At 46.9% G+C, this 15348-nt stretch overlaps 2 protein-coding genes across 2 annotated transcripts in view; both read right to left on the bottom strand.

The window, feature by feature from the left end:
- Positions 1-1061: 1061 nt before the first annotated feature.
- LOC311425491 (butyrophilin subfamily 1 member A1-like) lies at positions 1062-7094 on the bottom strand. The gene is made up of 5 exons (XM_084501430.1): positions 6742-7094; positions 4596-4640; positions 4398-4418; positions 3062-3088; positions 1062-2304 (listed from the first exon to the last, which is right to left on the bottom strand). Exons 1-5 carry the CDS (start codon positions 6761-6763, stop codon positions 1715-1717), a joined length of 705 nt encoding a protein of 234 aa, XP_084357556.1. The 5' UTR covers positions 6764-7094; the 3' UTR covers positions 1062-1714.
- Positions 7095-9535: 2441 nt separating this feature from the next.
- LOC311425503 (uncharacterized protein) overlaps positions 9536-15348 on the bottom strand; it is a 120245-nt gene continuing 114432 nt past the window's right edge. Inside the window, exon 4 of the mRNA XM_084501453.1 lies at positions 9536-9870. Coding sequence (XP_084357579.1) covers positions 9710-9870 — 161 coding nt within the window. The 3' untranslated portion in view covers positions 9536-9709. The remainder of the gene's footprint in view (positions 9871-15348) is intronic.

The following is a 15348-nucleotide window of genomic DNA, read 5'->3' as shown; positions in this document are numbered from 1 at the left end:
TTTTAAACATAAAGATTAAATGGGATTTAATCTTAATCTAGTGTTTCCCAGCATCATCCTTACAGACATCTTCAATTCCTTGCTAGCTCTTCCTTCCTTGCTTCCAATGTGTGTCTTCACTTCTTTTACCCTGACTCTAAATTTAACTTTCAAAAAAATGACCAGTAACCAGGCTTGGTTTTCAATGTCATGAGAATGGTGTCATTTTGAATGTTCTGCAAGGTAGATGATTTCTGGCCACTTTGCCATCACTATCTGCCAAGAGCTAGGGGTGATCAAAAGGATTCTCAGCATCCTGGCATCTGTCTGTGTGTGCAGGGCCTCCTGGGCTCATGATGAACTTCCCATGAGAGGGTATCCTAGCAGGAGAAAGCCCCAACAAAGAGTAAGGGAAAGACATTCTCCTTCTGCCAGAAGCTCTTCTGAAAACTGTGCAAGGGAGAATTTGTACAGGCATTGAAAATTCTCAGTGTTCTTGAGGATGTATTTGTTGTCTCTTAATGAGAGAAAAGGATTAAATGCATGAATCTAGAAATGGCAGGAAGGGCAGGAGAGTTTGAGAGCAAACTCATTGACGTGGAAAGTTTAGCTATCTTGATTTTCATGGGTGAATTCTGTCCTTGCTCACTACAAAAGTAAGGTTATTTATACTTTTCAAATTCCCCTGAAGATTATTTGGACTTGTGGTTTTAGTCAGGTAGGCAGCTGAGTTGCACCATGGCCACTCTCTCACTCCCTGTCCTCAAAGAGGAAGGGGGAGAAAATATGACACAAAGAGCTCAAGATTTGAGATAAGGACAATTTAATTAAATGGAAAAGAGATAGAAAGAAAAAAAAAAAAAAAAAAAGTAGGCCGTGTGGAAGCACCAAGATAGAAAAGCAGTTATTCTCTCCTTGCCATCAGTGAGCAATGTTTGGCCACATCCTGGGAAGCAGAGCCTCAATACACGTAGCAGAGGACAAATGTTTCTACAATGAGAGTCCCCTCCCTCCTCCACCCCCTCCCCCCCAGTCTTTTTTCTTTCCCACCTTTTATTTCTGAGTGTGACATCATATGGCATGGAATATCCCTTTGGTTGCTTTAGGTCAGCTGCCCTAGGGATGTCCCCTCCCCATCACTTGCCCACCCCCAGCCTGCTGGCTCTTCTGGGGTTGGAGGGAATCCTGATGCAGTGCCGGTATTGTGCAGCAGTAGACCCAACACTGGTGTGATGCCAGTGCTGTTCTAGCTACAAGTGCAAAGTACAGCACTGTATGGGCAGCTGCAGGGAAAGCTAACATCATCCCAGCAAGACCCAGCACAGGACTACATCCCCAAACCAGTCAGGTAGGACTGTGTTTCACGCAGCCTCTCAAGAAACACTGATAAGACATCAGGCAAGTGGTGTTCAGGAGGCAAGGCATACTTGCAAATGACAGGAAGGATCTGCTGTGACTGGTGACCATCTAGAAACATAAGTCAGAGGTATTTTTTAGGAAGGGATGGTTCTGTTCATCAGATACTTCTCCCACTCTAGAACAACAAACCACTTTTGCACAAAGATATTAAAAGTATTTCAGTGGCATGAAACCCAGGTCTTCCTACAGAAATGGATCAGATAAGGCTCAGCAAGCAGTGATGAAACCATCTTTTAGCAACTTCAAATTTGATGGCACAAAGCATGGGGTTAAATACAGTGCTATCAGACCTATGGCTCTGGATTTCAGCCTTACATTAGATGTGCAATCTCACTTCATCCCTTAGCTTTTCATCATCATCAAACCCTTGTGCTATATGTAGAGGCTCAATGTCAACCTTTCCTGTAATACAACCTGTTGAGAAGAAAGGAAAGAGCTTCATTTCCTGGCTGCAGTCATTATGAAAGGAAAAAATATGCAAAGCATTTTTCTGGTGGACATTGTAAAATAACAGCTTCTTGGCTGAGATATCCAGGAAGATCCCAATCTTTCGTGGTCTACCACTCACAGTCAAACGGGTCCAAGGAGCCGTGTAAACCCAATAGTCTTGCCCATCTGCCACCCCTATGGCCCAGAAGCCATTCTGAGGAGAAAGAACCAAAGTCCCTTTGTGTGTCACAGTCTCCCGAGCAACACCCAAGATCCAGTTTCTCCTATTTCCAACATCCACTTCCCAGTAGAGTCTTCCAGATGCATAAGCTTCTTTTGCCAACACAAAAACGTGGGAATCAAATCTCTCCTTCTTGATGGGCACCCTTCTGATTGCACCAGTGTCAATCACACTCTTCCCATCTTCTGACACTTGCAGCCTCAGATGAGCCATGTCAGCATCAAAGGTGACATCAACTGCAATAATCAAGTAATTAGTTAAGTAGTAAAGGTCAAGAAGGTTAGTAATTTGAAACTTTCAATTTGTTGACCTTGTGCATTTATTATTTCCCTTCCATGCCTTGATATCTACTCTGATGGGCCCTAGGAAGTTGCTTTGACCAGGACCCACCCTCACCTTCTGCCATCCCAGATCTCCTATGTCCCTTCTATGTCCCATCTATGGCACACTGAGAGATAGGCCAACATTCAGCAAATTTAACACTCATAGAGACACTTCCCTGAAAATGGCATGTAGCTTCAAAAATGTAAGGATATTACAAGCCTTTGCCTTAATCATTGGAGCTGTGTAGAGGTGACTAGAGGATAAGAGGCATGCTTACACACAGAACTTGTCTTTGAGTAAAACTAGGACCACAAAATCCTCTTGTATGAGAATGGGGAGAAATTCTATTGGTCAAGACTGGCACATACACAATGTTAGCACACACTTGGCAGTAGAAAAGCTGGAGCTAAACACCCTGAAATGATCCTCTCCTTCTTTCAAAGTGCAACACAGTTTCTTCTGGAGAAGAAATAATATTACGTTCCAGAAGCAGTAAACAAAGGCCTTGCAGAGTTTCCAGGACAGCAAATAAATAAGAGAGATTCGGAAACAAATTTTGCTGTTATGCTTTTAGTTTCGGAACTGTTACCTGAGAAGGGCAAATTTTTTAAAGAACTGCATTGAAGATCCAAGTAGTGGAATTCAGCAAGTTTTGTTCTCATTTCTTACCTTTGTACCGTTGTGCATGCAGCAGTTCTGTGGAAAACAAGAAAAGGATGCAAAAGGTGTTTTTCAGGAGACCAAGCGTCCAATGACTTATATAACAGCCTATGCTGTTGGTAGAAGACCATGCTCTTCTACACTACCATGTCTCTTCTACAGGTCAGAAAGCTAATCAGAATGCTATTTAACTTTCCATGGTAAAGAAGAAAAAATCAAGCGAGGAAAACAACTGTTTACGTACATCAGGCATAGATAATCAGGAACTCCACCGTTTTTTTAGTGGAGCCCTGCAGCACCAAAACGAAAAGGTGAAAGACAGTCTACAAGTGGCTAAGGGGCACTGCCTTGACAAATCCAAAGCTAAAGAGCACCAGCTGGAACAGTGAGACCAAGGCACAGACAGGAGCCTGGAAAAGCTGTCCTCATGATCTCCAATGACTGTATTGCCACACAGAAAGCTTGTGGAGAAGCTGAAAGATACTTGGACTCTGGGCAGTACAACATCAAAAGCCAACATTGGAAGAACCCCACTATCCTCCAGGCTGCTCACCATATCTCAGGGCAATGGCCCTGACTGGCACGTATGGCCTGAAACATTGCTGCCTCTAAGGCTATGACAGTGACATGCCTTAGCAAGAAGCTGCAGTGCTGAAGGACACAGCTGCTCTCCTTGGCCAAACCATTGCACATCAGAAACTGCAGTAGCCCTAACGCAGCACCACTACGCATTCTTGTTGCCTCTCACTGGCAATTCAGCCTCACAGTTCCCTACAGCTCAGAGTTTGGCCTTCGTTTTCCTTGGGGCTACTTGCTCTCCTGAGGTGCTGCTTTAAGCCTTGACTCAGCATTGAGAGCATCCTTTCACAAGGGAGCCCACTAAGCAATGAGGTCCCAAAAGGTATAAGACCATCACAGGATCTGCTCTGATTACATGCTGGGACAAAAAAGAGACCAGGAGTGCCCCATCCCTGATACATTCCTCCCTCCACTTTAGTGACAGTTTAAATCTTTCCAACCACATGCAATTAGGGTCAATGAAAAATAAATAAGAAAAAAAAAAAAAAGCTTCAGAAATTAAACATTAAGATTATGGGAGCAAAGAGATTTCTCTAAGCAAGTGTCTCCAGTTTCTGCCATGAATTGCACTCCATCCAAAGGAAACAGGGCAGTTCAGTGTGGACCAGGCTCTCTACCTGCAGCCACCACTTCTCAGACTTCCCTCCACATTCCCCCACTCTTGCTCCTGCTCCAAGGACTCCTCCACACAGGATCACCATATCATGTCCCAGAAACCTCCACGTCAGCTGGCATGCTTAGCCTCCAGACAGACAGACACACTCACCATTCTCCTTCTTCAGGGACTCTGTAAGAAGAGAGTGAGAAAGGAAAACACATTGCTTAATATCCCATCCCAAAAAAGGACTTGGAGAAGAGCATGGGGAACCTTCAGCAAGGCACACCTGTCCTCCACCAGCAACTGCACCCAACCATGGCTTCCCCACACGCAGAGGCATTGGGGCAATGCTCTGCATACACTCACCCTTCTCCGCATCCTCCTGTGCTCTGCCTTGTGCCTGCAGCTCCTCTGCAAAAGACAGGTGGGGAGAAGGAAGAGACATGATGGCTCTGCCAGGCAGGAGCTGCTGCCAGCATGGGGAACAATGGCTTCCTGCACTCTGGGCAGTGGAGCATTCAGCCCCAACAATGGGAGAGCCCCAACCCACTCTCCTCCCTGCTGCTTCCCACACTCACCGTCTACCAAGCCCTGTAAAAAGGCAGGACTACCCTGGGCACTGAGACATGGGACCAGTGTCCCCACCAAAACCTTTCTACACTTTCCTTATGTCTCACAACTGGAGTGCATCCTGGCTGCTCCCTACTTCCCAGGGGATAGTGATCCCCTTCCCAGGTTTTGCTTTCCCTCACAGTCCAATGCTTATAGTCTTGTCTCAGCTGCAATGCCTTTGAGCTTTCACAAGGGAACCCACTCTGAATTAGCATCCTTAATTTTTACAAGAACATTCCATCAGCCATGCCAAATGCACACTGCGGCACAAGAGAGCACAAGTGTTTAGGAGAGTTCCAGCCCTTGCACTGTCCATATTCCACTATGGAGCTTGCTCCATGGGCATCCATGGACTTTATACTCTGAACACACACACTTACCATTCTTCCTCTGAGCATTAACTGAAATGGAAAAAAAATAACCACCACCAACAAAAAATAGTACCTCCAAGTTCCCCACTTCCTGGGGAAGGGTGTTCTCTTTCCCTGAGGTTCTTTTCTCACCACTTGTCCTGCTTCACCAGTTAATTTGGCATTAATTACAATATATATTTGGAAGTCAACTTTTCTCTGATCTGCTATCTCTTGTCAGAAATTCCTACCATCCCTGCTGAATTGTATAATGTGATAGGAGAACAGCCTTTCATCACAGGTGAGAACAACACTTGCATAGTCATCTCTCCCATTCAGAGGTCTCTCTTTGGTCCATCAATTATACGTGTGTGCTATATACTCAGACTTATCAATCTACTTGTTCTATCCCATTCTCCCTGTTTTGGTCTGTGGTATCACAGCCATCAGGACCATTTCTAGTGAAGGACTGAACATCTGCTGGAAGGAATGGGAGGAAGGTCTGTGGGCAACTCTAAACTTGTCTTGCTTATAGTACCACCCCTGTTACACTGCCATTGCTTCCTGTGAGGAATGGAGTTGACTGTCTGATGGAGGAGGGTGCTAACTGTTAGAAAGGACCAGGAAGAGACAGTTCTATTTCAGTGACAACGCGACAGAGCTTCCACAGCTTCACAGCATATTGTAGTATAAACCATGCAGATCATGGCTGGTTTTTTTTTGTTTGTTTGTTTTGGTTTGGTTTGGTTTGGTTTTGGTTTTGTTTTTTCCGGAGAAGGACAATGTTCTGGGTGAGATGGCGTGGGGAGGACATAATTCACACAAAGACTGATATAGCACTCCCTATCTAATGGAAAAGAAGCAGAACTTGCCAAAGGCCTGAGCCCAGGTTCGGTCCCTTTAGCTCTTTCTCTGATGCTTTCAGCCTCCTGTGGTAATCACTCTGAGAACAGTCCACCACCCCATGGTGGACAAAAGGACATGTCCAAGAGGACAGAAGTCAGAACAACATTCAACTTGACTTCCATTGGCTTGTATGAATTACGTGCCAATGGAATGCAGAAAACACAGACACTATGATCCTGCCTGATGGGTCTACTAGGTAAAATGGAAAGTAGGAGTTGTCCTACTCTGTATCTCTAGGCAGGTTTTGTGAGCTGCAGGAGAGAATTATTATTTTTTTTTTTTTTTTGTTGATGGGAAAGATGAGTAAGTGAAAGTGAGAAACAGTAGTGGGATGTTAAGGTCAACATTCCTAGAGCCTCAGCAGGGACCTTGGCCAACTGTATTGATTACTGAGAGCTCATCAAACACACTCCCCTCAAAGAAGAGGGAGAGAAGAAGGACCTTTACAACCTGCAGACACAGTATTGGCATTGGAACTGTCTCAGTTCTGAGGGACACTTGGGTACACTCTCTCCAAAAGAAAGGACTGTATTTCTCAAGCACATTCTAGGAGAACCTGAGAGCTTACTCAAAGGATCATGTCTCTAAAGCATAATGTTGGCTTTCAGGGAGAAAAAGACCTGCTGGCAAATTACTATGCTCACCGTGTTTCTTGTCGATCTCCATCTGCTTCTCCTCTGACCAGGACCTCTTTTCTGCCTCCAAATCTTTGCTTATTCCGCCCTACATCTCTGCTCTGAGGATATCAAAGTCTTGCTTTCTAGATGCCTCCACATTCTGTAAAAATGTCATCGGAGATTGCATGTTTTCAGAGATTGCCTGGAGGGAAGTCTGGGTGTTGGACCATTCCTCCAGAGGTGAGGCTGCGCGCTGTGAGACTTCCAGTTGGCTCTGCAACACGGCCATCTTCTCAATCAGAATTCTCTCCACCACATGGATTCGAGAAACCTCGTGGTTTTTCTGTCCATGGTCCTTCCTGCAAAGAAAAACAGGAGCCACTGGGAAACGGACATTGCTTCCTGGCAAGTGCGTTCTTATCTTTCTAAAGGGGGAGAGCACAACCTCTTAGAAAGGTTCAGAGGAAATGCTCTTCCGATTTCAGTACTAAGGTGGACTTGCCATTGTAACACAGAAGTTTCCATTCCTGAGATGTATTTTCCAGGCAAGGGATACTGATTGTCTTGGGAGGAGGGAATCCACACAAGGTCTCAGTGGGCACTACTTGGCCACCGCAATGGAAGCAGGGTTTAGTAAAGGCCTGAACACTACTTTTCTCCCCTACGATCTCTTTCTAGGTCTTTCAATACCTCATAGCGCTACCCCTGTAAATAACTCCTTCCCCTTAGTCCATGGTATTTGGGCTCTGGATGGAGAAGGAGGACGGAATGGAGAAGGTCCTTCCATCTTCCTTGCCTAGGTTTGAATGGACTGAATTCCAGAGGGGTGGACAAGGAGAAGAGGCTCTGTGATCCTGCCTGAAGGCTTGTTAACATGCTGCTCGGTGGAATGGAGGGTAGGAATTGCTCCACTGCATCCCTCCAGGCAGGATTTGTACTCTGTGGGAGAGATGATTCTTGATGAACAATGTAAGTGAGAAAGACAGGGACGGTATTGGAGCCTGGAGGTGGATCTTCCTAGAAGCCCACCTGCAACTTTCACCACATGCAGGCATCATAGATAAACTACCAAACCAAATCCCTTTAAAGGGGAAGGAGAGAAGAAACAACCTTACCACCAGCAGGCACTACCCTGTCATGGGGCTGTGTCAGTGGAGTGGGACACAAGACCTCTCCCAAAGAAAGGGCTGTCCTTCTCACTACCATGGGGGGAACTCCAGAGACTAGCTCATTCAGTGGTGTCACCGAATGACACCACTGGCCTTCAGGAGGCCATCCTGTTTTTGGCTGGCATAGGTTAACTGTCTTCATTGGAGCTGGTACGATGTGGTGTTTTGAATTTATGATGAAACTGTTGTTAACTGGTGGATGTTTTAGTTGTTCTGGGCAGTGCTTCCACACAGTCAAGGTCCTCTCTGCTTGTCAACATGCTCTGCCAGGAAGAGTGCTGGGGGTGCACAATATGCTGGGAGGGAACACAGCCAGGACAGCAGACCCCAGCTGCCCAAAGGCATACTGTATGATACCGTGTTCAGAAATAAAAGCTGGAGTAAAGAAGGAAGAATCACAGAATCACAGAACTGTAGAAGTTGGAAGGGACCTTGAAAGATCTTCGGGTCCGATCCCCCTGCCAAAGCAGGTTCCTCAGAGCAGGCTGCCCAGGTAGGCATCCAGACAGGCCTTGAATATCTCCAGAGAAGGAGACTCCACAACTACCCTAGGCAGCCTGTTCCAATGCTCCATCAGCCTCACTATGAAGAAGTTCTTTCGCATGTCAGTGTGGAACTTCCTGTGCTCTAACTTGCAGCCATTGCCCCTTGTCCTATCCCCACAATCCACTGAGAAGAGGTTGGCTACATCCTTCTCTCCCCCACCCCTCAGATATTTATATACACTGAGGAGATCCCCTCTCAGTCTTTTCTTCTCCAGGCTAAACAGACCCAGGTCTCTCAGCCTTTCCTCATAGGGAAGATGCTCCAGGCCCCATATCATCTTTGTGGCCCTCTGCTGGACTCTTTCCAGGAGATCCCTGTCTTTCTTGTACAGGGGAACCCAGAACTGGACACAGTACTCCAGGTGAGGCCTAAGCAGGGCAGAGTAGAGGAGGAGGATCACCTCCCTTGACCTGCTGGTCACGTTCCTTTTAATTCACGCCAGGATCCCGTTAGCCCTGTTGGCCACGAGGGCACAGTGCTGGCTCATGGTCAACCTGTCATCTTCCAGGACCCCCACGTCCTTCTCCTCAGAGCTCCTCTCCATCAGGTCATCCCCCAGCCTGTACTGATGCTTCAGGTTGTTCCTTCCCAGATGCAGAACTCTACGCTTGCTTTTATTAAATCTCATTTGGTTTCTTCCTGCCCATCTCTCCAGCCAGTTCAGGTCTTGCTGAATGGCAGCACAGCCTTCTGGCGTGTCAGCCACTCCTCCCAGCTTTGTGTCATCAGCATACTTGCTGAGGGCAGACACTATTCCCTCATCAAGGTCGTTGATTAAGGGGAAGCATTCATAGTTATGGCATTGGTCTCCCCAGGAAATATTATCTGTGATGGAGCCCTGCTTTCCTTGTGATGGCAGAATATCTGCCCACCAATCAGAAGCACTGAATGATTTCCGTATTTTACATTTCTTGTGCTTGCAGCATATGTCTTGCCTTTCCTATTAAACTGTCTATATCTCAACCCATGTGCTTTCTCACTATTACCTTTCCACTTCTCTCCCCCATCCTCTCTCTCAGAAGAACATGAGGGAGAAGCTGTGTAGTGTTTAGCTGCCCACTGGGGTTCAACCAGAGGATGAAGGCTTTTGGGGGGATTGCCTTGTCGATCTCCAGCAGATTCTCCTCAGACCAGGACTTCTTGGCTGCCTCCAAATCTTTACTTATTTATCCCTCCATCTCTGCTCTGAGGATCTCAAGATCTTGCTTTCTAGATGCCTCCACATTCTGTAAAGATGTCAACAGAGACTGCATTTTTTCAGAGATTGCCTGGAGGGAAGTCTAGATGTTGGCCAGTTCACCCAGATGTGGAGCTGCATGCAGTGAAACTTCCAGTACTTCCAGTTGGCTCTGCAACACAGCCAGCTTCTCACTCAGGACGCTCTCCACTTCCTCCCGCATGGATTCTAGGGCCCTTGTGGTGTTGACCTCCACAGTATGTCCTGCAAAGAAAGAGAGGAACCAGTGGGAAACTGACATCGCTTTTCGGGAAGTGGCTCCTTGTCTTTCTAACGGCGGAGTGCACTTCCTTTTAGAAAGGAAATGAAAATGAGCTTTTCATTTCAAAACCAAGGTGGGCTTATCTCCAGAATCCATTGTAGCATGAAAGATGCCATTCCTGATGTCCTGGTTTCAGTTAGAACAGAATTAATTTTTTTCCTAGTAGCTGGTGGAATGCTGTGTTTTGGCTTAGGATGAGAAGAGTGCTGATAACAACCCGATGTTTTAATTGTTGCAGAGCAGTGCAGAGTTGCAGAGAAGGTATCCCTTCAAGGACGAACTTTTATGTCTACCAGGCAAGTGGACCACTATGGAGAAGGGAATCCAGTACCTGAGGGAATTAGCCATACAGGAAGTGATTTATGAGGATCCAGACCTCAGACAAACATCCAAAGATCCAGATGAAGTCAGGTGTACACGACCCATGTGGCGGAAGTTTGTACGGAGTGCACCATCATCATATGCTAGCTCATTGGCAATAATGGCCTGGAAAGAGGATGAGGAACCCACAGTGGATGAAGCGGCTAAACAACTCCGGCAGTACGAAGAAAGTCTCTCTTCTTCCTTACAGGCCTGTGTCTCAGCTGTGGAGAAACTTTCTGAAAAGGTTCACCAACTTGAAGAGAATCTATCATCCTCCCCACCTGAACCAACCAGTGTCCACCAAGCAAAAGAGAACACTGTGGAGAAACTTTCTGAAAAGGTTCACCAACTTGAAGAGAGATTATTCTCCTCCGCACCTGTACAAAGCAGTGTCTCAGCTATCAGGGGTAGGCGTTCATCCACACAAGGAAGACGATATGGTGGGTACTCACCCCGTGCCACCCTGTGGTTTTACTTACGAGACCATGGAGAGGACATGAGAAAATGGGATGGAAAATCTACCGCGACCCTAGAGGCACGGGTTGCAAAAGAAAACAATCAGGAAAAAGGGGTTCTCTGAAAAGTTTGCTGCTCCAACTTCCAGCAGACAGTCCTTCAAACACAGAAATGAAGAAGATTCCGACCAGGATTAGGGAGGCCCTGCCTCCAGCCAGGGGGAGGAAAGGGATAATCGAGTTTATTGGACTGTGTGGATTCGATGGCCTGGCACATCAGACGCACAGAAGTATAAGGCTTTAGTAGATACCGGTGCACAATGTACTATAATGCCATCGAGCTATAAAGGGCCAGAGCCTATCTATATTTGTGGAGTGACAGGGGGATCTCAGCAGTTGACTGTAGTGGAGGCTGAAGTGAGTTTGACTGGGAATGAGTGGGAAAAGCACCGTATTGTGACTGGCCCGGATGCTCCATGTATCCTTGGCATAGACTATCTTAGAAGAGGATATTGCAAGGACCCAAAAGGGTTCCGGTGGGCTTTTGGTATAGCTGCCTTAGAGACAGAGGGCATTAAACAATTATCTACCTTGCCTGGTCTCTCAGAGGACCCCTCTGTTGTGGGGTTGCTGAGGGTCGAAGAACAACAAGTGCCAATCGCTACCACAACTGTGCACCGGCGGCAATATCGCACTAACCGGGACTCCCTGATTCCCATCCATAAGCTAATTCGTCAATTGGAGAGCCAAGGAGTAATCAGCAAGACTCATTCACCTTTCAATAGTCCCATATGGCCAGTGCGAAAGTCTAATGGCGAGTGGAGACTAACAGTGGACTATCGTGGCCTGAACAAAGTGACGCCACCACTGAGTGCTGCCGTGCCGGACATGCTGGAACTTCAGTATGAACTTGAATCGAAGGCAGCCAAGTGGTACGCCACAATTGATATCGCTAATGCATTTTTCTCCATCCCTCTAGCAGCAGAGTGCAGGCCACAGTTTGCTTTCACTTAGAGGGGAGTCCAATATACTTGGAATCGACTGCCCCAGGGGTGGAAACACAGCCCTACCATTTGCCATGGACTGATCCAGTCTGCACTGGAGCAGGGGGAAGCTCCTGAACACCTGCAGTACATCGATGACATTATTGTGTGGGGTGACACAGCAGAGGAAGTTTTCGAGAAAGGGAAGAAAATAGTCCAAATCCTTCTGAAAGCCGGTTTTGCCATAAAACAAAATAAAGTCAAAGGACCTGCATGAGAGATACAGTTTTTAGGAATAAAATGGCAAGATGGACGTCATCAAATCCCAGTGGATGTGATCAACAAAATAACAGCTATGTCTCCACCAACTAACAAAAAAGAAACACAGACTTTCCTAGGTGTTGTGGGGTTTTGGAGAATGCACATCCCAAATTACAGTCTGATTGTAAACCCGCTCTACCAAGTAACCCGTAAGAAGAATGAGTTTGAATGGGGCCCTGAACAACGACAAGCCTTTGAACAAATCAAGCAGGAAATAGTCCATGCAGTAGCCCTTGGGCCAGTTCGAACAGGACCAGATGTCAAGAATGTGCTCTACACTGCAGCCGGGGAGAACGGCCCTACCTGGAGCCTCTGGCAGAAAGAACCTGGGGAAACTCGAGGTCGGCCCCTGGGGTTTTGGAGTCGGGGATACAGAGGATCTGAGGCCCGCTATACTCCAACTGAAAAGGAGATATTGGCAGCATATGAAAGAGTTCGATCTGCTTCGGAGGTGGTCGGTACTGAAGCGCAGCTCCTCCTAGCATCCCGATTGCCGGTACTAGGCTGGATGTTCAAGGGAAGGGTCTCTTCTACGCATCATGCAACTGATGCTACATGGAGCAAGTGGGTTGCACTGATTACTCAGCGGGCTCGAATAGGAAACCCCAGTCGCCCAGGAATATTGGAAGTGATTATGGACTGGCCAGAAGGCAAATACTTTGGGATATCATCCGAGGAGGAGGTGGGTCGTGCTGAAGAAGCCCCACTGTACAACCAGTTCCCAGAGAATGAAAAGAAATATGCCCTGTTCACTGATGGGTCCTGTTGTATTGTGGGGAAGCATCAGAGATGGAAGGCTGCTGTATGGAGTCCTACGCGACGAGTTGCAGAAGCTGCTGAGGGAGAAGGTGAATCGAGTCAGTTTGCAGAAGTGAAAGCCATTCAGCTGGCTTTAGACATTGCTGAACGAGAAAAATGGCCAGTTCTCTATCTCTACACTGATTCATGGATGGTAGCAAATGCCCTGTGGGGATGGTTACAGCAATGGAAGCAAAACAACTGGCAGCGTAGGGGCAAACCCATCTGGGCTGCTGCTTTGTGGCAAGATATTGCTGCTCGGGTAGAGAACCTGGCTGTGAAAGTACGTCACGTAGATGCTCATGTGCCCAAGAATCGGGCTACTGAAGAACATCAAAACAACCAGCAGGTGGATCAGGCTGCTAAGATTGAAGTAGCTTAGGTGGACCTGGATTGGCAGCATAAAGGTGAATTATTTACAGCCCGATGGGCCCATGACACCTCAGGCCATCAAGGTAGAGATGCAACATACAGATGGGCTCGTGATCGAGAGGTGGACCTGACCATGGACACTATAGTACAGGTTATTCATGACTGTGAAACATGTGCTGCAATCAAGCAAGCCAAACGGTCAAAGCCTCTTTGGTATGGAGGACGATGGCTGAAATAGAAATATGGAGAGGCCTGGCAGATTGATTACATCACACTCCCTCAAACTCGCAATGGCAAGCGTCACTTACTTACAATGGTGGAAGCAACCACCGGATGGCTGGAAACATATCCTGTGCCTCATGCCACCGCCCGGAACACTATCCTGGGCCTTGAAAAGCAAGTCCTATGGCGACATGGTACCCCAGAAAGAATAGAGTCAGACAATGGAACTCATTTCCGAAACAACCTTATAGACACTTGGGCCAAAGAACATGGTATTGAGTGGGTGTATCACATCCCCTATCATGCACCAGCCTCCGGGAAAGTTGAACGATACAATGGACTGTTAAAGACTACATTGAAAGCAATGGGCACTGGGACATTCAAAAACTGGGATACGCATTTGGCAAAGGCCACCTGGCTAGTCAATACTAGGGGATCTGCCAACCGAGCTGGACCCGCCCAATCAAACCTGTTACGTACTGTAGATGGGGATAAAATTCCTGTAGTGCATGTAAAAAATATGCTGGGTAAAACAGTCTGGGCTACTCCTGCCTCAGGAAAAGGCAAACCCATTCGTGGAATTGTTTTCGCTCAGGGACCTGGATACACTTGGTGGGTGATGCAAAAGAACGGAGAGGTCCGGTGTGTACCTCAAGGAGATTTAATACTGGGTGAGAATAGCCCATGAACTGAATTGTACCATGTTAATTACTATATAATACTGTATGTTATCACTACCATGACTACTATAGGTGACTAATTAGAATGTATGGAAAAGAGTGTAACCTGAGCATGACATAAATGGTATGGAATAAGGGGTGGATAGATGTCCTGGTTTCAGTTAGAACAGAATTAATTTTCTTCCTAGTAGCTGGTGGAATGCTGTGTTTTGGCTTAGGATGAGAAGAGTGCTGATAACACCCCGATGTTTTAATTGTTGCAGAGCAGTGCTTATACCAAGCCAAGGACACCTCAGACTTTTGCTCTGTCCTGCCAACAGGCAGGCTGGGGGTGCAGTAAGAGCTGGGAGGGGACAGACCCAGGACAGGTGACCCGAACTAGCCAAAGGGGTATTCCATACCATCTGATGTCATGCTAAACAATATATAGGGGTGGCTAGCCGGGGGGAGGGGGCCGGACTGCTCGGGGTTAAGCTGGGCATCAGTCAGCGGGTGGTGAGCAATTGCATTGTGCATCACTTGTTTGTACATATTAGTAGTAGTAGTACTATTATCATCATTGTATTATTATTACTTTTGTTATTATTATTTTCCTGTCTTATTAAACTGTCTTTATCTCAACTCACGGGCTTCACTTTCCATTTCTCTCCCCCGTCCCAGAGAGGGAGGGGGGAGGGTGAGCGAACGGCTGCGTGGTGTTTAGCTGCCAGCCGGGTTAAACCACGACACCTGAGAAGTTTATTTTTTTTATTTATGTTTGTTTGTTTGTTTGTTTTTCCAGAAGAGGGACACTGTTAATGCCAAGATGGTAAAGGGTAGGAGGGAATCCACAGAAGGTCTGGGTGGGCACTACTTTGCCAGTGGAAGTGAAGTGGGGATTACAGAAGGCCTGAACCCTAATTCCCTCTGCTAAAATGCCCATCTAGAGCTTACAGTCTCTCCTGGTTATTCCCCCCTGTAACTGACTTCTTCCAAATCATCCATGGCAAGTGGACTCTGGATGAAGGAGGACAGAATGAAGAAGATCCTTCCACCCTCCTTGCCTTGGTTTGAGTGGACTGAATTCCAGAGGGATGGACAAGGAGAAGAGGCTCCATGATCCTGCCTGAAGGGTTGTCAAAGTCCTGCTGGGTGGGATGGGGTGTAAGAATTGCTGTATTCCATCCCTCTAGGCAGTATCTGTGGGCTGTGGGAGTCATGACTTTGTGGATTGTACTGGGTCTGGC

This window comes from Aythya ferina, assembly GCF_964211825.1.
Source record: "Aythya ferina genome assembly, chromosome: 31".
NCBI lineage: Eukaryota > Metazoa > Chordata > Aves > Anseriformes > Anatidae > Aythya > Aythya ferina.
Note: the sequence above shows the minus strand (reverse complement) of the source record. Positions and strands in the feature narration are given on the sequence as shown.

Excerpts from the sequence above, each read along its gene's own strand:
- LOC311425491 (XM_084501430.1), bottom strand. The coding sequence starts at position 6,763 with ATGGAGATCGACAAGAAACACG. Across the intron at positions 4,641-6,741 it reads GGAGATCGACAAGAAACACG|AGGAGCTGCAGGCACAAGGC; the intron begins GTGAGCATAGTA and ends TGTCTTTTGCAG. Across the intron at positions 3,089-4,397 it reads GTCCCTGAAGAAGGAGAATG|AACTGCTGCATGCACAACGG; the intron begins GTGAGTGTGTCT and ends TGTTTTCCACAG.